This window comes from Aythya ferina (genome assembly GCF_964211825.1).
Source record: "Aythya ferina genome assembly, chromosome: 4".
Classification (NCBI taxonomy): Eukaryota; Metazoa; Chordata; class Aves; order Anseriformes; family Anatidae; genus Aythya; species Aythya ferina.
The window spans coordinates 25,105,606-25,129,720 of NC_140300.1; the positions used below are offsets into that span (position 1 = coordinate 25,105,606).

Genomic DNA, 24,115 nt, shown 5'->3' on the forward strand with positions numbered 1-24,115 from the left:
TTAAAATACAGAGCTCTTCTACTTTCTCCACACATTTACCTCAACTGTGTTCTGTAATATGCTACAGATAGACATTTTTAATGAAAGTATGCAAATATTTGGGATATAAGACTAAAATATTCAACCTTTATTTCAAAACCTGCTGTATTACGTAGGCCTGCTGCTGCTATAAAAGAGTACTAATACATCTAACTTAACAACTTTCTCCAAGGACTCTAAATCTTGGCATGTAATGCGGAAGGTTTTTTATTGAAAACAAACAACTGAAATAGCCCATTAGGACGGTTAGCCCAGAACCCTGCCTCACCATGCTCATTGCTTACAGTCAGGACCTGTGGTATAATGCAATTACACGGCTGTGCGTTGTGCAGTATCCTAGGAAAATATATCTGGTCGTATGTCTTTCCTTCCTCTGGTAAAAAGAGCTTGTGGACAGCTTGATGGCAGGATATGGCTGGTCTTTGTGTGCGGCGATAGCCAGACTAATGGTAAGGATTAAAGACTAAACAGTCTAATTGCCTGCGCTTTTATTTGGTTTTGAATAACATTTTGAATAATTTTTATATCCGAGTGGCCTGTACTTGCCCATACCTATTTGATTGTTACAGTGCTCGTTGGCAGGGCTTGGGCCCATTCCCAGCTTAATTTGTGGGGAAAATTCGTACCTGGGACTGTTCCCAGTAAATAGTACTGGCAGAATATATGGACAGCAGTGGTATTTTCTTATCCAGAAGCCTGGAGAACAGGCCCTGGTCCATTTTATTTACCATTTTTAATGGTAGTTTTTTATTTATTTGTCAATTTTTATTTTCTCATACAGTCTCTTTATAAATACCTGCAATAATGAGTAAGTTCTTCTTATGCTGATTGTCTTGTTTTGAGTGGATCTTGAAAGCTTATTATATAAAAGCCTTGGAGTAAGTATTTTCCTGCAGTGCAGTTAAACATCCAGGAGAAACAAATTCCATTTTTGATGGAATCAGAACTTAGTGTATGCACAACCTTTGCTTTGGTTAAAACTTTTATAAATAAAATCTTGCAGCAAAACCATCTTAATTACTACATTAATTATTAAGATACCAAGAACAACAGATTGGATTTGAGGAGCATATTTCCCTTATGCTGAGAAATTTCTTTCAAAACCAGCAGGAACTGCATAGAGTTGATTTTCCCAGTTAAAATGTCCAGTTGATAAAGCCACTACGAGCCTAGCACATGACATGGACATGGAGAAAAAGGGCCAGAATACAGGGTCTGCATTACCCCTACAGCTTCTTAGTTTTAGTAATGGGCAAGAGCCATGTTTACCTGTAGTAAGTCGGAAGGTGGCTGTGTTATTATCTGTCTCGGTGATAATTCGCAGGTTAGTTATTCTATAACAAAAAAGATCTGGGGACTAGGTGTTACTGCTAAGGCTAAATGGCCATACAACTTGTGTTCACACTGCTTTCTGGCTCCTTTAGAGATTTGCTTTGGAGAAAGTTAGTCAGAGCAACCTAAAACAGTGAAAAGGAGTAAAGCAGGAGCTGGCAGTATGGACGATTTATCAGGACTGCTCAGATTCACTTTCTGGATCTTTTTTTATTAAACAGGCTAAATGTCCTCAGTGTCATAATAACTACCTTGGATTTCCGGTGCAATGAGAAATGATGGTGTGGAATAATCTAGGAGTCTATACTGTTTGTATTCATGCTCTCCACCTCACTCCAAGGTGCACATCACAGTGTCAAGGACATACCTTCTAACATACCTTGTCCAGGTGCTGTATATAATGAACAAGTATGCAGGATGGATTGCATAGGATGGAGTGCTCAGGAGTCCATAGCATCCCTTATTAGGCAGAAACAGGGTCTCTGCAGGTAGTCTTTGAATTAAGGTCATCAAAGCACTTTTTAAGGATGTGTTTCACCAGCCTGAACAGCAGTCATAATACGAAGGAATAGGGTTGCTGCCACTTATGCTCATCTAAAGACGTGAGTCAGTGGCACAAAAGGAACAAACTCCACAGCCCTCACACATGCATTCTTGCTGCAGTTTAAAATTTAGCTCAAACTGTATTTTAGCTGGAAACATATTCTGTCTTCTCTTGTTGCTTTTACTTTTAGGCTGCTAAACACACTGAATAGTCTGGTGATTTTGTTACCTAGACAAATGTCTACATAGAACAAATATGAAACCACTAAACTGATTTTCACTTTTGATTTTAAAACAAGATTTCGCAGTAGGTCTCTAGAGGCGAGATCTAACAAAAGATTAATCCCAAGTCACCTAACTGTTTGGTATTAGCCTTAGGAAGTTTATTGTTCATAATACAAAGCTCTATTTTGATAGCAGATGTTAATGCCTTTACTCAAACTGATCTCAGCTGATAGCATTACTGAAAAAAGCTCTTAGCAACCTAGAAATTGAAGTGCTATCTCAATTTGTGTATGACAAATACATATGGCAGACATCAGTTTAAAGTATTTCTCCAACTAGACAGCTTGATATTCAATACTCAAATAGGAAAGACAAATTATTCACACAGATCTACAGAGCAGAATGAAATCAGATGACTAGCAACTGCATAAGCTAGGTTCATGAAAACAATCTTTGAATATTATGGGTTGAATATAAAGAACACACAGAACAGATCAAATCCAAAATGCAATACTGTATTTCTATTCACTGGGTATCAATGTGCCCCTTTTATTGGTCTTTCAGCATCCGAGGAAGTCGTGATTAGATGGCATGAGTGTTCCATTTTCAAAAGAATAGATAAATAGCATGAAAGTCCCCTTAAGAGTGTAAGAAGAAATCCCCCCGCACTATTTCTGGTTCCTAGTAAACTTCGCTGTTCTTTGAGAAATACCATTCCTTCAAGATATCATGCAATTGTACATCTGCAAATGCCAGAGATACTATGATGATGCCAACACCACTGAAAAAGTCCTTCAATGTATTACATACTTCTCCTAACTACGCTTCTTGTCGCAAATATTATTCACTATTCATTTCTAGTGACCTTTTTTCAGTGTTAGACACCAGCGTTGGTTTATACATTAAACAAGAATCTTAATGTGAGGGTCACCAATGAAATGTTAGGAGATAATTATACAGTAAATGATGAACAGAATTTACCACTACTATTTTGTAATCATCATCATTTGGGCTTTATTGTTTTAGTGTTATTGCTTTAGTGTTATTGTTACCTCTAAAGGCGTCAGTTGAGTGTATGGAGGCTGTTGAATGCTGCAATTGCTCAGATTATTATTATTATTTTTTCCTGGACTTTTGGAATTTGAGTTTGCTTGCAGTTATGCAGCTGAGCTGGAGTAAGTGGGGTCATAGCAACAAAACTAAGTGTACCTCAAACTGTTTACAGAAAACAACAACAAAAAAAAATAAATGGAGTGCCCAATTTAGTTTTCAAGAACAGCAAGCAGACACAATCCAGTTTCTGAATAACTAGAAATCTGGATTATTATGAACAAACTTGAATTGTACCTGATATGATTATTTATCAACAGAATCTACTACGACTTTTTCCAGCAGGCACAGGGATATGACGAAAACAGATCTGCCTTGTGACCTAGTTATCTCTTGTGGAGTTAAACATGGTGTGTTCAGAAAGAGATGAGAAACCACTTGTTATTTTGGAGTAACAAAAAATGCTTAGGCACCAAATATGCCTTTCCCTTTAGCTACTACTTGGCCCTCCACTCTCTTTTTTTCAGGCTTGCAATGTTCATTCTCTTCTTTGCACCATGCACTGGAACACAGGATATCATCTTGTTGAGGATTAATATAAAAGACATTTGTGTCCTGGTGATGGACATCTATTTGACCAAATAGAGAGGACAAAAAGACATTTATTTTCCTATGCTAAATATTTTTTCTTGAATTGAGTGTCTATTTTAAATAATATTCATATTAGAAGTTAAAAGACTTTAGGAATAGAAATACATTCATTTGATGATTTAATCTTATGAATTTAACATTCATCAGAACTTACAGCTGGAAGACAGAGCTACGATCTTACTTGTATTCACTTTAAACTCATCTATGTTTGACTATTGAATGACTATTTTCCAGTTTGATTGCTAAGCAATAAATCCTCCGATAAGCACCATGAAAAGAGAAGACAAATAAATACTTGATTGACACAAGTTTGATTGTATTGCATGAGCTGATGACCACAGGTAAAATTAATTAAATTTTATCATTGATGCCTCTGGTTTAAAACTGTAAAAGAACTGGATCCCATTTAATTGTTAGCAGTGTACACTGCCACCACTTGACAGTAAGGCTAGCAAATGTTATCAATACTCAGCTTTGTTATGGGGAAAACAAAAACACCACCACTGCTACCACTGCCAACAATAGAAACACACTTTATTTGCTTCTTTTAAGGTCTTCATAAAAGCAGGTACGCAGGAAAATATTCTTGAAGCAGTGAGTTTTACATAGGACTGTAGTTAATTGTGTCAGTAAGATCTGTTATGGTTTCCATGCTTTGAACTCAACAGTTCTGATGGCATCCTTATCTTGGCTGTGGGCTACTCCAGAAACTTGGTACCATCTTCATTGGGTGTATAATGCTATGTTCTGGGCAAAACAAAAACAAAAAAACAAAAACAAAACAACAAAACAAACAAACAACAACAACCCACATCTTTGTAGTGGATTTAAAGTAGGCAAGCCCTATGACCTGTTCTCTGTTCATATTTCAGGCTAGTTCATGTTTCAGGTAGTTAACATTAGGTAGTTAACATCTTTGGTTCAAAGCATCAGACAGCACTGAGGAAGGGCTTATCTTTGGATTACAGCTGATGAACAAGGTGCTGAGTCACTTGGCTTGGATGGTGTCCATTCAAAATGAGGCTAAAGATTGACCTTTGGAAAGATTCAATGGAAATCGAGACTGGTGTCTGGAAATTCCGATGGAAGCCAGAAATAAATTTTACCTTGTGCTTGGAGATAGCACTGGCAGACCTTTTTGCTACCTGGGCTTGTATTTTAGGGACTCATAAGAGGCTTTTGTTTCCAGCTCCAAAGCTGGGGGCAAGCTTTTAGAGAAACTTTAAACATTTGACTGTGAGGTCCACATGTAATTCTCTCATTTTAGTCACAGAACGTCTGAGATACTTTTAACCAACTGTCTTTCAAAACTGTTTTCCCTTAGAAATTGCAGAGTAAAACTTTTTTTTGTTTCAGGTTTATCTTAAAAAAATCACAAAAATATTTGATTTCTGTCTGTTCAAGTAAAAACTCCTGATGTTCTGAAAAAATGAATCAGTATTTAGAATATTAATATATCGGCACTACCAGCATTTATTTATTTATTTATTTATTTATTTATTTTCAGGAAAAATGTACACATCAGGAGATTTCAAAGGATGAGATCTAGGATGAATTTCACTAACCACTGAAATTTTCTTCATTTTGTGGATATGGTCATAGCTTCATTTATACCAAAACAGTAAAAAAGTCATGTCTGATGCTGTTTCACTCCTCCCAGTAAATTGATATAGTTAACTGAAGCGCTGAAAGAATGACTGAAAGAGAGTTTCTTTTTTGCATCTCAGGAGGACCCATCTGAGTTGGCAAGCTCATCAGGTTGTTGTGCAAACTCATAAAGCTTCATTTTCAGAGTATGTAGATTCTTCACTTCCACTGTTCTCACTGGAAGGCTGTTACAGATTCTGAATGTTTGGTTAGGAGGTTTCCTGTTTCCAGTCAAAATAAATTAATAGCAGTCTATACTTATTTATTTTTGTACCAACATTAATATAACTAATAGCACACCTGCCCTGCTATTACCTAATATACAGCAATTCACTTCTACTATCCTCTCACGAAATCAGTTCTTTCCCTGAAGAACCAGGGACATTTCTGATAAAAAATAAAAAGCTTAGATAAATATCTTTTATATTATGATTCTTTAATTTATTTTAAACAATAAAAACTTGCATTTCCTCAGTTCAGGTTTATTTTCAATATATGTTTATCTTACAACATTTGCATTATTTAAAAGAGGTAATATCTCAGGTTGTTGATGCAGTATTGATGAGGAAAGCTGTGAGCTGTGACATCTAAGAATAGCTGTACTGTATGCTTATTAATAACCCATATTCTTTTATCTGTATCTTAGAAATCAATATTTTCTTTTCATAATGATGCAATTTCTGAGAATACTTACTCTGTTATTAACTTGCCTTGCTACTCATCACTTCATTTTAATTTCTATGAATCTGTAAGAGTTCTCATCTTTCACTATGCATATAACCACGACTGCTCTTCCATTGTGTATTTGTTATCCTTACAATGGTGGACATCATACCCTTTACTAGCTGTTACAGTTTCTTTGTTTCTGCTTCTTTAAACCCCCACTTTTCACAAAGTCCTACAGATATTAATTGTAACAGACCCCAAGGTCCGGTAGATCCATCTTTCCTCTTGAAGCAGGACCATATCCAACATCAGATCAAGTCACCTGTGGTTTTTTTTAGCTGAGTCATGAAAATCTCCAAGAATACAGATTCCACTCTAAGCAACATACTGCTGCATGTAAATTAATTTCTCATTGCCTGTTGTTCCTCTCCTGTTCCTCAAACATATTCCTTTCATTAAGTATTCTCTCTACTACAGCTTTCTTCTTAATGCTTCAACCTTCTGACAGATGTTCCTTTATCTTTTTGATACCTCTATTTGTATGAATTTTTCTATTTGTGCTAAAGTAAGCATGCGCATTACACTTTTCCATTTTAATCTTCTTATCCCATTTGCATTTTTTTCATCTCAGTCCTAGAATGCAGCTTACGAATTCTTATCATGAATGACTCTCAACGTTCAAACATCTCTGTATCTTTCCACTCTCACCCATCATGATATTATATGTTGAGAACATCTTCCCATAGCTTCTTTATCCCTGATGGAGTACCAGAGGAATCATATTAAACACTGGATGGGATCCTTCTTCTTTAAGGATGTTTCCCAGGATACTAATTCACCATTTAATGATTGCAATGTGAATTTTGTCATGTCATGTGAACTTCTGGAACTTTTTGCCTGTTCCTAACAGATTTCTTTTAGGCTTTGCATCTGCATGCTGTTTCCTGCTGCAGACAAATGACAATGAAGGAATCACATGAAAAGTATGACATAATTTTTATTATTTCAAGGCTTTTAATAAAGGCCCTGGCTCTGGTAAAGGTTAAGACAAAGATGCAGAATATGTTATCTTGCAAGAGAATTATTCACAGTCTTCTTAGACACACTATAATGTAAGACAATCTTATCTATGACAAAGAAAAATTTTAAAAATCTTTTATGTATGTTTTGACTAGGAAAATGAGATTAAGGACACTTACTTAATTTTCAGAAGTGTGCAACTCAACAAAATTATTGTAATCAAGAATAAATGGTATGACTCACCAAAAGCCTCTGGGAAGAAGCAAATAGTGAGGATAGATGGTTTTCTACAGTCAGTTCCTGAATTCCCTGTGCTTCTCTTCCTGCCTGATCCACTTTCCACTGACTGATACTGACTGATATACCACTGACCATTATATTGCAGAAACTGTAATCTTGCTCTATGTTTATCTCTTTTGGCTTACATATTCCTTTTTATAATGCCAGATATCTCTCTTGAACCCTAATTTCCTTGTATTTTACCTTCTTAATAAAGTAATTGCTAGATCCTATATACAAGTGACCCAAGATTGCCAAAGAAAAAATGCAAGATAGCTCATTTCTGCAAAAGATGTAACATGGCACGCTGAATTCAATAAGAAGTTATGAGCCTCAGAGAATAAGCTTACATTATTGGTCACCACGGTCTGTATATAAATCAGAAGCATTATGACTGAGTGAGAAACTTATCCTTGACTTACTGGTAGGCTATCTGACTAATTGGTATCCTTGAGGATTGTTATATCTCACAAGGAACATTTCTGGGATATGGACAGCTTGGTTTCATTCAATTTCACGCCACTTCAGCACATGATTAGATCAGATTTAAATGGATGGACTTTACCTATAACTGTTTGGAAGGACAAATCTAATTAACCTGATTGTTTTTCTATGTATTCTTTATCTTTTCTAAGTTCTGAGCTCTTATCGATTACCAGTAGTCACAATAAAACAGTTGGATAAAATACGCATGTATTTTTTGGCAATGATTGTAAACCTAGATTAATTTAATTAAATTATATGGGATAAAATAAAAAAAAAAGAGGGATTAATTATATTAGCTGGAACCCTTGGAGCATTTGACTCATGTTTGGTGAATAAACACCAATGAGTAAATATACCCCCCCCAAAATAAAATAAAATAAAATAAAATAAAATAAAATAAAATAAAATAAAATAAAATAAAAGCAACAGCATATCTCCAGAAGACATGTCAACTCACTGTGCTTAAACAATTCAACATAAAATGTTAAAAATATTTCCACATATCCCTATCATTTAATCACCCACCCAGTCTTCTTTCACTATGTATTTCTGAATGGGATCTCTCAAAGAATATAGAAAGCCACTGATTGCAGAGTTTATCTGCACCCCAACAAATGTTTGAAAATTCAACATTGACAGTACATGGTAAAACACTGAGAGGAACTTATAAAATATAATAAATGAGACTAGTGAAACTTAGAGTGGCTAGGAAACTATACATGATTGAGTAAAAACTGTCCAAAATCAAAAGCTTCTCTCTGAAGCCTCTTCTAATCTTAGTAAGGATTTCTGTATACACCTGTAAAACAACTGCTTCCTAGGTACTTTTGCAATACTCTTAAGAGTGCAGATAATACAGACAGATGTGAGAAAAAAATCTAAAGACATATGTGGATGAAACCAGAGGTGGCTTTGGAGGTACAGAGAACTAAACCTGTGCAGTCTCCACATTTATTCTAGTAGTGAGAAAGGTTTTGTATGTGAATTGAGTGGGATTTCCGGCTTTCTGACTGGTACAGTCATGTTGAGGGAAGATATCTAGTGTTTGACTTCTGCTGACTTCAGATAAAAGCAGGAAACTTCTTAGTAGTTCACTATCAGTCATCTTATGTGGGTTGAAATAGAACCTAGTTCTTTATCTGCAAAAATCTGCTTACGATAAATGAGTGGCAGAAATGTAACTCTGTTCATGAATAAATCTGTTGAAAATGACTGGACCACAGATTATGGTGCTATTGGTCTTTAGTTACTCATGCTGTACCATGTCAAGTGTCAATGTGTTGCCAAACTTTGCAGGTTTTTTGATTGTTTTTGCTGAGGGTGGTATTTCAGAAAGGGAATCTTTCTTTGCATATTTCTATCCATACATACAGCTAACATTCCTTGCATCATGAATGGAAGTTTTCAGTATGAAAGTTCACAACTTTGGGGATTTGTTCTCCTTGCTCTGTCTTTTTATTGCCTTGTTGTAGTCCATAGTTAGCAGGGGAAGGGCAAACTTTTATCAGTTAACACAATACTTAGTTCACCATTGATCACTACATCTTCAGATATTTCTTCAGGCTTGCAAGAGAATGTCTGTCAATTTTTCTGCAGCAGCATTTCCAGTCGGTCAGTACAGGCAGTTGAAAGCTCACATCTATAATTCACTGTATTTCCCCATTTGTTGATATGTTCTCTTGCTGCAGAATTAAAATCTTCCTTGCATTTATTAAAAGAACACTTGCCCATCTTTCTTTCCATACTTGAGTTTCAAGTATTTTTCATGCCCTTGGTGGGCTGAACATTACAAATAAAATACACAGGCAACACTACTCCCTGATTCAACCACATGCCAAGCCTTGTGCCATATCTCCACTCTTAAAAAGATACCTAGAGAGTTATCATAGCTTTTTGTAACATCTTAAGATTACACTTGCAGCTTCTGTGTCACCCTCCCTAGTAATGTAGGGATATACCAAAATCCTGTAAACTAGAAAATCACAGAAAGCAAATTGAAGGACTGTCTTCCTATTTTCCACATCTTCAAAAAGGTTGTGATTTCTCTCTTTCACTGCTTTGGCAGGCACTTAGTGATTAAAAGGCTAATCCTTCCTGGAAGGGTGAGTAAATGGAAACTCCAGCTGTGAGGGAAAAGAAAGAAGACCATGTCTGATATTGCTACAGACCATCAAGCAAAAATCACAAAGCAATCTAGTAGAGAGAGACAGAAGACTTCTGTTTCTTTTTCTGAAAAATGTAACAGGCATTGACCCGATGTCCTTTATTGTTTCTTGAAATTTGGACAGCCAGCTTGAGATAACCACTAACAAGAACCAAATTGTTCATTACAATTTTGCATAAAAACTTATTTTAGCTTTGCGTTATACACTACTGATACAAATAATGGAGCTAGTTTGGCCATGAGGAACTGCAATCCTATCGACCTTGCAAGAATGTTCTCTCTTTTATTTGAAATAAATGAAAACTGTGTACAGACGTTAGCAACAGTACCTTCTTTCAAGTCCAAAAGTACAAAATAGATAAAATCGTCCTCTGAACCTCAAGTGCTCTGTGCTGCAAGGTGCTGAATGCCACCTAAACGATGATACACAAACTACTGTTAAAATAGTTGAGAACTGAGGATACTGAAGACCATAAAAGTTTTTATGCTGCTGGCTGTGATGCTATTAGAAAAACAGTACAATGTCCAACTTTAAAACAACCTATAAAGCTGTAATGAAAAGTACAAATATTTTATTATGGTTGTCCAAATTCATTTAACAACAATTATGGTTTATAAAATATTGCCATAGTATCTGTAATGAGGATTTCAGTAATTAATTTGAAATACCATAGAAGCCTCCCTCTTCTTCAGAAGTTCATTCAGTCTTCAAATGACATGTGGAGTTTGGTACAGGATTGCATTTGGAAACACAAAACGACTCAAAGGAAAGTGGCAAAGGGGAGTTGGGAACTGTGTGTGGATTCCCTTTCCAGCCCAGCTATGCCACTGCTTGTGTGTATACACACAAATCTATTTTAATTTCACAAATCTATTTGATTTTGATCCATGCAATATTTAACTCTCAGTGATGTTGTGAGCATTAGCAAACTTGCAGTGTCCGCAGAGTCTCAGTCTGAGCTAACCAATGCAAAGTATTCATATACTCTTAAATATAGGAATTATTTTACAGACATACCAAAATGCTTTATTTATTTTTTCTCTAAGGCTTCAAATTGGATTAGTGGAAGTAGGTGTATATGTTTTGGCCTGAAAAATCAAGATATATCTCCTAGCATCCATCATTTTTTAAGCTCAGAGAAAGCTGATCCTAGGTACCTTAACAGCCAATAATTCTATATAGGCTTATAAATGCACTGGGGAGAAACAGAGATGTGTTAGTTATGATTTCAGATATGTCTACCTTGATTGTGTCAGACTGCCATGGAGAAGAAATGGGACTGGATTGCTAATAAGACAGATAAATCCTTGGCAATTACAACAGTACTCTTCTACATATCTGAACAATCAATCATCAGTGGAAGCAGAAGTAAGCAAACTGGTGCCTTGATGGTACAAAAGAATTCCCTTACAACTGTCGGAAACCAAATCATTAATAACATGGGAATCAATTTCTGCTTCTCTTCTCTGCTCATTCAGCAATATCGTAGCAGCGAAGAATTGGGAAAGGGAGAAGCCAATAGCCGAAACTTAATTTTTGAAACTACGATTTAATGTCTTTTCTCAAGTTGAAGTGAAGAGTACTGTGGTCCAAATCACTCAACAAAAAAGACAATATTGAACAAGAAGTAACGACAGACACAGAATGAAAGTGAGGGGGAAAGTCAGGAAAAGAAAAACTGGTACAAAACAAAGGAAACTTCTCAGCTGTAAAGACACAAGTGTAATATTTCCTGTTAAATTTCCTAATTCCTAATTAAGTTTGTTTCAGTATGGCACTTTTTAAGCCATTAAATTTTAGGAATAAATAAAAGAATAACATTCTATTTAAATTAAATTAAGGCGGATCTGTGAAAGACAGCTTTTGCAAAAACAGAACATAAAATTTAGTGTTATGACACTAAAATGACACTAGACAGACAGCAAAACAGTCCCCAGAAGTGAATGTTTTGTATGTGCGTACATTCAGTCATCCTTAAGTTACAAATGCTAAGGAATAAACAAGCATTCCTGACAACTACATGGGTTTGTCATCCTAGGCCAATTTAAGAAGCATATAATCTTGAAGACTCATCAGAAGGTGTTTTTTTTTTTTCTTTGCCCTTTTTGACATTTAAGTTTTGTTGAGCTAAATTTCTGATGGTCTTCAATATGGATTTCAATGTTGTTGCTTTGCCTAAATAAATCTGTGTGTGTTAATATTTTCCTTTATAACAGAGAAAATAATCTCAAAATAGTTAATTTACAGGGGCCACCTTTCAAAGCTTTAATTTCAGTTTAACATAAGTGTGTGCTGGTATTCTAACTACACATTCGAGAACACCCTGTAGACACTCTGACTGTTTTAATTCTCAAGTGCTGTTTACCCACAGAGTGTCCTCCACCTGTAGAAGAATGCCCCCCAAGTAGCAGGTAGTTCTTGTGCCTGCTTTGCAGCCACTTGAGCACGAGATGAGTGGTTGGGAAACTAAATGAAAAATCAGGTTCTGCGTCTTCAATTTGAAACATGTTGATTAGCCTAAAGCCTTAGCTTGCATGTAATTGTTATGATATTAGAGTCCCTATCAGCTGACTCTTCTTTCACTCCTTCCCTGTCAATACATTTCATTACACATTCTCCAGATGCTTTCTCGAGTCTTTTCCAATCAATCTTCAAGTTTAATTTTCACAAACCAGAAATGAGGCTGATTGCAGATGTTGATTCCAACAGCTTCAGTCACACACACAAAAATATCTTTTTGCTGCTAAAGAGTAATTAAAAGCATCTGGGAATGTTAGAAACTTGAGCAGGTGGCTTGTGTTTCTGGAATCCATGTCACCAGGAGGGGGAACCTGTGGCACATCCTTGTGAGAAACCCTGGCGTTCAAACCACAGGAAGCTACAGAGGCTAAAAGGCAAAGGCATGGGCATAGGCTGTGTCTTATTTTGCTAGATGCCACTTCAACAGAGTAATGCTTGATTCACAGACCTCTAACCAGGCACAGAATCGTGTTTGCATGGCTATCTGGCACAGATCAAGTAAAAAAAAAAAATCAATATTAAGACAAGGGACAGAGTAATGAATGGAGCATTAATCCTTTCCAAGAACTTGCAAATGGGATACGCTACATGATACAGAGTGAGTAGGAGACTTGTGCTTTGTGCTATCCAGCTCAGTCCTCACATCAAGGACAAGCATATCTGAAATGCTGATTAAAGCTCTTTAGCTTTAAAGTTTAATGATTTTTGAAACTCACTTCAAAGCTGCTGCATTTTAATTTGGTACTGCTCACAGCATGAATGTTGGGGCACATACAGCTTTGAAGAAGCTCCCTTTTTGCCTTTTTACATGACAGGGAACCAATGACATCAAAACACACGGTTACAGCCTGAGGCGGCGTGACAGTTAATTTGCAGGTTGCATCACTGCTGTGCGATGTGACCCTGTTAGTAATGCAGGACTGGGGCACGTCCTGCCTAGGCTCTGCGACCTTGTGATTCCCATTTACATCACTAAGGCATAGCACCAGGCTGTGTGTTACTGATGTGTCTTGCTAAATGGATTTGAAAAGCCTGTTAGGCCCTCAGTGGGTAAAAAATTCCCTGGAGCAGCATTGCAGCAAGCATTAATGTTCTTGCTGTTTACCACCCCGCTGGGAGCAGGTGGGGAGTGTGGTCTATATGGTGTGTGGTCTATATAGAATCACAGAATCACTAAGGTTGGAAAAGACCTTCAAGATCATCTGGTCCAACCATCCCCCTACCACCAATGTCACCCATGTCCCTAAGCACCACATCCAGCCTTTCCTTGAACACCCCCATGGATGCATATGCCACCACCTCCCTGGGCAACCTGTCCTAATGCCTGACTGCTCTTTCTGGGATGAAATGTCTCCTCATTTCCAACCTGAACCTCCGCTGGCACAACTTGAGGCCATTCCCTCTATGGACCACACAGGGTGGAGAAAACAAATGTCACACCTCGTGGGAATGGGGGCCTGAGGGAATGGCATGGCTGTGCTGTGTGACACAGTGACATGCAGGAGATGTGACCCTTGAGGAGGAGGGTGAGAGGGAGAACCCACACGCCCATCCCACGTTAGTGTGAGGCGATGAACACCTGCTGCTGTGGTGGTGTCACAGATGTGGGGGTGTCACTGTATGTGGGGGTGTCACTGTATGCAGGGATGTCACTGTGTGTGGTGGTGTCACGGATGTGGGGATGTCACTGTGTGTGGTGGTGTCACTGTATGTGGGGATGCCACCACCACCACTCAGTGTAGGCCTGTGGTGACATCTCGCCATGTCGTGCTTGGGGCACCATGTGGGGACACCCGCCCCACCCAGCCCCACAGGGAGGCATGGGGCGGGCTGGGGGGGCACACATGGCGCCCCCCCACCCCATAGCGACGCCTTGTGACGTCATGAGGCGGGCAGCGTGACGTCACGCGGCCTACATTCCCCGGCAGGCCCGGCAGCCGGCTGGAAGTGACATCAGGCCGCATCCGGGGCAGGGCCGCGGCGGGACGGGCGGCGTGCGGGGAGCGCTCGCTGCGGCCATCGCGGTGGGTCCCGGGCGGGCGGCGGCGGGGCCGGGGGCCGAGCCCTGAGCCCTGCGGGCCGCGTCTGAGGCGCTTCTCTCCCCGCTTCTCTCCCCGCAGGCGCGGCCATGGCGGACTCCACGCAGAACGGGCCCATGCAAGGCGGAGCCGGCGGCGGGGCCGTGGTAAGCAGCAGCCCCCGGCCCGGGCACGGCCCCCTCTGCGGGCCGCCTCGGTGGGAGCGTGCTGGCGGCGTGCGGCCGCTCGGGGGTGGCTGGGTTTAAGTTGGGCTTGTGTGGAAGTGGCGGCGTGGTTGGCGTGCGAGACGGTGCAGGACGATAGCTGCTGGCTTCTAAAATTGGGAGGGGTGGAAGGTGGATGGGGAGCTCCTGGCAGACCCAAGCACAAAATGAGGCATGAAAAAGGTGGAAGCAAGGATAGGCAAGCTGGGAGGAACATAGATGGAGGAAAAAATGGTTATGTTTTGACACTTCTCTTAGGCTTGTAATCACTTAACCGTGCTGTGTTTCATTAGGGCCCTTCTGGTCCTGGGACCATACAAAGGTGTGAAGAGACCTGTGGTTAGAAGAGCTTAACAAGAGAATTTCGACGTTATTGAGAGCTCTTGTGTTTTTTTGAAGCCAGGATTTTGTAGCTTAAAACCCTGCTGTTGCTTCTGATGTGGTTATGCTAACTTTAAGTTGCTCCATCTTTTTCCCCTCTGTAAGAAAGGTGGCATTTCTAGGCCCAGTTGCACAAAGGGCTTATTTCTAATGAGCCTTGGAGCAACAGATACAGGAGTCAGTCAGGTTTAAAGACATTGCGTGATAAGTTTTTGAAGTTGGCTGCTCAGTGACGTTGGTATGTGTTGAAGCACTACCTCCATGGAAGATCTTAACAATGTATTTTGTTGTAGAATGTAAAGGAGCCTTTTGATTCTGAGGTGGCCTAATTATTTTTGATCTGGTTAGTAACATCGAGTAAATCAAATATCACACAGAATGAAAATAAGCCCTTTGCTTCAAGCTATAATTTGATTCAAGGTTGTTGGAGGAGTTGCAATTTAACACTGAAGGAAGAACATTCAATATATGCAAATATTAAAATCCCAACTTCTGTGGAAGTCAGTTTTCTTTATCATTTTGTCTCCTTCTAATGTAGCAATTTCTGATGGCTAACAAGCTGGATACAGCAATGTGGATTTCCCGCTTGTTCACGGTTTACTGCTCTGCTTTATTTGTCCTGCCTCTTCTAGGGTACGTACTTCAATATTGAAAAACAGTATTTAAAAATTTACAAAGTAACTATGCTCCGTTTTCATAGAGTGGTTTTCATGTAAGGATCAATTTATATTTAGTATACTGGGTTGGTTTGTAAGTACAGCTTTTGTTAAAGGTTGGCTTAAAATACTTGTTGATGTGTTTAGAAAATGCGTTGAATAATTATAAAGTATTGGCTATGTTGTTGTTGCGTAGTTACAGAACAATATATTGAGTTGCTTTAGCATCGTCAGTAAGTCAGTATTACCAATTTTTGAGTTTATTTTCGTACTAGTTCTTATGTACGATAATAGAAGTACTTCAGGTATTGTGCAATTGTTGATGCAATTCTCAAGGGTGAAAGACTTCTGAGCAGGGGCTTGGTTCTTATGGTAACGTCTGCTCTGATGATTTGCAGGTTGCATGAAGCAGCAAGCTTCTATCAGCGTGCCTTGCTGGCAAATGCTCTTACTAGTGCTCTCCGACTACACCAAAGGCTCCCGCACTTTCAGCTTAGCAGGGCATTCCTGGCCCAGGCTTTGCTGGAGGACAGCTGCCACTACCTGTTGTACTCTCTTATCTTTGTGAATTCCTACCCTGTTACAAGTATCCTTTGCTTGTGTCATCCTGGTAATGTTTTTAAATATTTTAAAAACTGGATTCTTTTCATCACTTGTTTTATGATTTTTAAAAAATAATTTAAAATAGAATGTTTGCTTTTCTTAGAACATACTCTGTGTGAAATAGGAGAGGCTTATGTTGATTGATCCATATCCAGGTTAATCACCTCTGTAACTAGTGCACTAGGAGCCAGCAGTTTCTGGCTTCTAGTATTTTCCTGAGACTTAAGTTCAGCATATTTTATGACTAGTCTCACGTGATCCTTTCAGAGAAGTTGATAGCTTTCATTTATTACCAGTACAGGGTTCACGTACAACTCCTTACTACAAGTAGGGCATGTAAAGATGTGGTTTTTCCGTAAGAGGTCTTTCAGACACATTACTAGGCAGATGAAGTCTGCAAAAAGGACTTACTCCTGTGGCTCTTCAAAGCTGATGTTTAAGAAGTAGCTCTTCTTTGTGCAGTTTTGTATGTGTATGCTTAATGTCCTACTCTGGCAGAGGAATGTCTGTGTTCTTGCACTCTAAAATCTGAACTGCTGGCAGCTGCATGTTCTTTAGCGATGAAATGCATTTTACAGCCTCTGTTTATAAAACTGTGATGACTACATATATATGATAGACTTTAAGTAATAGCCTTACGTGTCTTTCATGTAGAAATAATACAGTTCAATGGAAACGCACGGTGTATAATAATGCAAGTTGTACTTTCACGTATGTACGTACACACTGATTTTAAAGCTGATAAAAAATGTGTAGCAAAGAAAAGATGTAAGAAGAAAAAGGCACAGCTATAAATACAGCCTTAGACATAGACATGTCTTAATCAAGTATTACTCATTCCAACCAACCTTTTGCAAAGAGCCATCACTTGTGTGTTAGCATAATATCGTGGAGAAATTATGCACTTCTGCAGCCTTTAATTTTCCTTATCGCTTGCTTCAGTGAGTATTTTCCCAGTTCTGCTATTCTCTTTGCTTCATGCTGCCACATACACAAAGAAGGTTCTTGATGTAAGTATGATTTGGTATATAATTAATACTGGTGGTATGTTTGGGGCTTATGAGCAGGTTTGGGAGTTGCAGCTATGATTTCCTTCAGTTATGTTAGAGGAGTTAGTGAAATTGCAGTGTGGAGTCCCAGCAGAGAATTTGAAAAGTCTTCTGGTTTGTTTTGCTCCTTCTGCTATGACTTGCTAATAATATACTGGAGTTGATGCTAATTATTTTTCTTCAGATGGCTTTCTTTGAAGGAAGCAACTACTGAGTATCAGTGGAGTATAAACTTCTCAATGTCTTCTCAGGGTAAACCATGTGCTATAAAGTTGAATGTTCTATATCAGCAGTTAAATAACAAACTTCAGGGTGAGGCTAGGAAGCATAGTAGTATTTGCCAGGTGAACCTGATGCTCAGTGTACTGTCTTGAACAGCTTTATATAGCTCCAACCTCCTAACTAGGCCATATTGCTACCATAGGCACTTCATCCTAGTGGACTGAATAAGTATAAGGCTGTTGGCTAGTGCTGTGTAGTTGGACCTGAAATGGGTGGATGAGGGATTTGCAACACTTCACGTTTTTAATTGAACTTCATGCTTCTATGACTCCTGAGATTGTTAATGATTATCCTAATACGGGTTCTACGCTTTCAGTGGTTTTCTTTGCAATACTGATCTCAATCCCTTTAAAGGATCTAGTCCTAAAATGCCAGAGTGAGTCATAAATGGTAAATGTTAATGTTTTGATTTCTTTTGCTAGAGAAGATCAGTATAACTTGTATGTTTTCTGGCACTTTTTTCTTCTTTAAAGGCACGAGGTTCGAATAGCCTGCCCTTTCTGAGAAATCTTCTAGAGAAACTGAATGCTAATCAGCAGAATATTCTAAAATTCATTGCTTGCAATGAAATTTTTCTGATGCCAGCTACAGTTTTCATGCTCTTCAGGTAAGAATCATCATAAATATTTTTAGAATGAGAAACTTTCTACCCAAGTATGTTTTGCTGTGGTTTACAAGGATCTCAGTTTGTGATAGTTTAAGGCTTGAACTTAGTTTATTTGATTCTTTGATGTTGCTGTTGATGCATTGTGAAATCAAACAGCATTTATTCTGATGCAGAAACAACTCAATTTCATAGAATGAGTGACATTGTTGGATTGAATCCAAGTTTTTCCACTTCTATAACTTAAGCGTACCTATGTAGTTTAGTAGGTATAATGTTGGTCAGTGTAATCGAATATTGATCTTTAGCCTCACTGAAGGTGTCTGTTTACTCTTATTTTTGGTTATTGGATCACAGAAGGTTAAGTGGCATAGAATTTCATTGTGCTAGAAGCATACAAGCAGGAGTGGGTTATATCTTCTCCCATGTTATTTCTCACCAGAGACCTTTGCCTCTTTCTAATTCATTATTTTTGCCCACTGTGTCTGTGCAGCCTGTTGAATTCATTTTAGGGCTCTTAAGATTGCAACTTCAGTAGGATTCTAACATGTACAAAGATATAATGACCTGAAAATCACTGAAGTTTGAGTTATTGCCTTTTAATATTTGGAGAGGAATTAATGCCCTTTGTTCTATGTATGCCATTGCACAGTGAGAGCATTTGTCCTGAGGGGTCTCAAAGGCAGCAGAAGGAAGGCTTTATGTTCCTGGAAGTTGACAGAAACATAATTTGTCTGCATCTTATGACATGTCAGCTGAACCCTTCAGTGCTTCAGCCCTGATGGATTCTATTACGCTTTAAGGCAACTTACCAACTGACAGATACTTGAATGTTAGATACTGGATACAGAGAGTGCTTTACAACTTTGGGGAGATCTGTTTTGTTTTTTTTTTTTTTCTCTATGGAGAACGTAGCATGTGAAGTGTAGCTACTTGATAAGCTACCTAGTAGATTCTGAAGCTTTTAAGAGATCGTATACCAAATGATAAAATAGTATAAAGGTTAAATGCAACTACAGTGAAAATTTTGTTCTTCAAGCTGCTAAGCATATTAAATTGCTTGTAAATATTATACAGATGAAAGACTTCTCCCCTGCCCTTGTAGCCCATCTCCCTTTTCACTTTATTTTTTATATTCTGGCTAAAGATACTGTTCATATTTGAAGGAGCTAGCTACTGGTGCTGTGATGCAGTGTACAATTTGACACAATTTTAATATTGCATTATATAAAGAAGCTTCAGTCAATTAAACTCAAGGTATTTCTGTATTTTGTGAATGGTTTGCAGTACTGTCACGTGGAACAGCAGCTTTGTAAGGTATAAAGACCCAATTTCAGAGTAACTAAAACAGTTTGATATGTTTAACTGTTATATCTCAAAACATACAGTTTCCATTGTTTTCTGAATTTTTTAAAAAAGATAGTATAAATATGGTCCAGACTCTCAAAGTGCTATGCTTCGGGCTGGAAGAGTTCATTGTAACAGGAGTATTACTGTCAGCCAATGTCCATACTTGTCCAGCATTAGTTCTCTTAATACTAGACTGGCCTCACTGTTACTTTGGTTACTCTTAGTCACCAGAAGTGAGGTGTATAGAATGTTTACCTATAAAACAAATACGAAAACTGTAATACTGCATTTCTGTACGTCTTTTGCCTTTGTTAAGTCATGTTTATGTATATATTTTGTTGTCAGATCTAGATTATCTGAATAAATATGGCCATAGCCTCGCTTTTTTTTCACTGAAATAGTTTTCTTGCTTTTATTATGGTAAATCCTGACCTTTTTTAAAACTGGTATTAAGCTCTGCTTCTCTGTTCTCTTTCAGTGGTCAGGGGAGTCTGCTCCAGCCATTCATTTACTATAGGTTTCTAACATTACGCTACTCCTCCCGGCGAAATCCATACTGTCGGTAAGCATTAAATTGATTTTGGAAGTTAGTATTTAATGGTGTAGTGTTCAGGCATTCAGAATTTTTTCTTTCTGCAATGGATGCATAACTCTTAATAGTAAATGTGCAAATGGTAACTGTAGAATACAGAATATACCTTGGATAGCTTTAAAAAAAACAAACAAACAAACAAACAAAAACAACTAAAAACCACAAAATATGTCAAAACCCTACCACACCCGATTCAAGGTCATGCTTATTTTATGTAGCTGAACTTTTCTGGAGTGTAGTACTATCATTGAATAGGAGTTTTCAAAACATGCTTGTATAATTAAAACTGTGCTTTGGGGGAAATAAGTTTGGAAGAAGGAAGTCTTTTTCATTGTTCTGCAACCACTTATCAGAACCACATCCTTATTTTTAGGTTCCATGCCTATCTAGGACTAATCATACATGAGAATAGACGCTTACAAACTTGTTTGATATACATCAACTGAAGAAGTAAAAGATCTTAAATATGTATGATCTAAAACATGTTAATTACCTCCTTTATTTGTGAATCAGCTTTATTAGAATTGAAATAAAGCCTTATTGATTAGCATTGGCTTGACCAGCTTCCATTGCTTTAAATTTTGAAACTATAAATATTTCTATGAGGTTTTGATCAGGTCAATGCTTTCTTGTTTTTGTTTTTTTTTTTTTCTCATGACAAGCTTTGCATAACATTAGATTTCATGAATGTACTTTCCAGTCTGATAACTGCCTGATTAGAAAAAGGCTTGATAAAGTACCAAGGAAGCAGCCTTGATGCTGTGGTATGCCAAGACAGGTCAGAGAATCATAAGCTTGATTGCTTCCTATTCCCTACTATTTTGTAAGAAATCAGTTGTTCAGTCTTACGTGTATTTTTTAACAACAAATCTATGAATGCACTTTATTTTTTTGGTTAAAAAAAAATACATATATTTGTTCGGTTGTGCACTAAGAATAACTTCATGGAATCAGAGAATGTTTTGGCTTGGAAGAGACCTTTAAGGATCATCTTGTTCCAACCTCCCTGCCAGGAGCAGGGACACCTTCCACTAGACCAGGTTGCCCAAACAAACTGTTCTCCCACTTGTTTGATGGTATTTCTGTAGTTTTAAGTGAGGATACTGTTATAAGTGTTTTTTTTTTTTTTTTTATTATTTTTATTTATTTCTCAGGTTTGTCTCTTAGAGTTGGTTCTAGAGTGTGGGGTTCTTGCATTCTAGTCAGAAACAGCACTAACACACCACTTCCATTGCCTCCCAAACTCTTATGGTACTTCTGAAAAAGCATCACTCCTCTGTCCTGCCTTCCCCCAGTGTGGTGTGTTTTTTTTTTTTTTTTCCTTGAATGTGGGATTTTATTTTTCTACTGTTTCCGTGTCCTCCAATGGAAGTGGCTGAATTAAAGTTGATTTAAAATATTAATGTTTAAAGTACGAGAATTCTGAAGCTCTTGCAAGATGCTGCAACACTGAGTTGATATCACTTCAAGTTAGCAAGTTCTATGTATGTGTTTTCTAAGTGTGTTTATTTAGAAAATAAAGTCACTTATTTAGATAAATTAGAGTTAGATTTAGAGTTTTAGATTAGATTTAGTCATTTAGATATGAGTTCTGGTAAATGCTATAGCATTTTTAATACAATGTTTAAGTATGATTAAATCTTTTTTTCAGGACTCTGTTCACCGAGCTGAGAATTGTTGTTGAACACCTAATAATGAAGCCCTCATGCCCTGTTTTTGTAAGAAGACTATGTCTCAGCAGCATTTCCTTTATAAGCAGATTGGCACCAACTGCTGCATAGTTGAATTTCAGACACTCATCTATTGTGAACATTATGAGCAGCTGGCACTTCTGCTGATGATTATTAATTCCTGGTTTTACACTGATCTTAACTCCAGGCTGTATAAAAACGTGTATATGCTTTTCTTGGAGATAATATAAAATTTAGCATATCAAAAGCAAGTCATGGAAACTTAAAATTACTGTGCTATATTGCTAATTGGTGTGTGTGTGGAGGGAAAGTATCTGCATATATCTAAAACACGCCCAGTCTTATGGAATTGTTTTCTAGAAATCATGAGTTGTTGGACATGGAAAAACTTTTAAGTTTGTGCTTTGTATGTTTACGTTAACTGGAAGCATCGCTACAGTAGGAGGTCTCCAGTAGGTCACACTGGTGCACATACCTATGCAGTACACTTCGGACAGTATTCTTCTGCTTATTAAATGTGTCTGTAGAATTACTTTGTCTAAATTACTATATTTGGTATAAAATTACATCCCACTTTGAATTCAACAAAACAAATTAAAGATTGTCAAACTGGCATAGTTAACACTCTTTCTGAAGGAGAGCCTATTTCTGTTAACATTACTTAAAGATAACCCTTCCAAGCTTTTACCTTGTGATAGTTTTGCATTAGGTTGTTGGGAGAAATCTCAAGACTGACCATGGAAAACAGCTATCTTGACATAACAAGATGTTTTACCAAGCCAAATTGCTGACCTGGAGGCTTTTCAGACAAAGATGTAATGCTTAAACTTTTAACCATCTCTTAAGTGAACTAATCAATGTAAATGTAGTAACTTTTGGAGAATCATTGCGGATGTGTTCTTGTGTCTACACAAATGTGAGACTGTGGTAATTCAAGCATGTCTACTCTTTAGAAAATTAATCTGTAGCTAGCTCTATATAAATTGTTCTTCCAGTTTCTGAGACTCATCATGATGGGAAATTTGCATAAAGGATTGCACCTATTCAGGCAGCTATTGAAACAAATGGCTGTGGGATTTTTTGGCGTAAATCCATTTTATGATGCTGCCTTCAGATCAGTCATAAGTACAGAAGTGAATATTAAATTGAGTGCTGATTATGCATTCACCCAACAGCTGGAAGGTAGGTCATGGAAAAAGAATACTATCTGTCCAAATACAATGTCTTTCCATAAATCCAAGGCAAAGTATTTGCCTAATCCTCTGTAGTTTATGTTAATATTCTAATTACATACAATTAAGTGGGATTCATTGGCCTTTTGTAAAAATAGTAAAGTACTGTGCTTCACTATTCTCCCTTTGTTGGAGGAGTCTTACATGAAACACTTCTGCAAACAGTCTTGATGCAAAGTATTTTATGTAACTATTGAGTTATCTTTTGTGATGTGGATATCATTCAGCCTTTTCAGTTGTATTAGTGTGCTAGTTCAGAGATGTGTATTTATACACTTATTTTTTGCTCAACCTCTTGGTACTGATAAAGACCTGTTTTTTGGTAATTGAATATGTTACTCTTTGACTTTTCATCTTGCTCTCTGAACGTGATTAGCTATTTATAGAACACTTGCATACTGCAGAAGCAATTGCATGCAGTACTGCTCTACAGCTGCTAAGACTTGCAACAAGTTCCAATATATGTATATCCTGTAACTTGAGGATTTTATAAAAACTAAAATTTCTACTACAAATAAAGGAGTGTTAAATGTAACTTGCTATGCTCTTCAAGCTTATTTTCTGTTTAACAGAACATGTTGATACTCGAACCTGGAAGTTGAGCAGAATGCAGTCCTGTGCGTATGTGTGCATGTTCTCTTATTCCCTCTGGGGCTTCTGATATGAGACATAGTCAGCGTCTTATGCACCTCTAAATCATTTTATGGGAAATTTTTGCCTTCTAAAATGCAAAAATTTATGACACTTTGTTTCAAAACTTAACCTATGAATAAGCACTGTAGTAATGGTATCAGAGCAGAAGTCTAGACC

At 37.7% G+C, this 24,115-nt stretch overlaps 1 protein-coding gene across 2 annotated transcripts; it reads left to right on the forward strand.

Moving 5' to 3' along the window:
- The first annotated feature begins 14,586 nt into the window (after positions 1 to 14,586).
- TMEM33 (transmembrane protein 33) lies at positions 14,587 to 23,840 on the forward strand. Of its 2 annotated transcripts, XM_084517527.1 has the most exons (8): positions 14,587 to 14,647; positions 14,744 to 14,808; positions 15,785 to 15,879; positions 16,301 to 16,488; positions 17,448 to 17,515; positions 18,310 to 18,443; positions 20,269 to 20,352; positions 22,034 to 23,840. In XM_084517527.1, the coding sequence occupies exons 2-8, from the start codon at positions 14,752 to 14,754 to the stop codon at positions 22,161 to 22,163; spliced, it is 756 nt and encodes a 251-aa protein (XP_084373653.1). In that variant the 5' UTR covers positions 14,587 to 14,647; positions 14,744 to 14,751; the 3' UTR covers positions 22,164 to 23,840. The 2 variants fall into 2 exon arrangements, with proteins under 2 accessions (XP_084373653.1, XP_084373652.1); XM_084517526.1 differs by lacking the exon at positions 14,587 to 14,647 and having other exon boundaries at positions 14,662 to 14,808.
- The last annotated feature ends 275 nt before the right edge of the window (positions 23,841 to 24,115 follow it).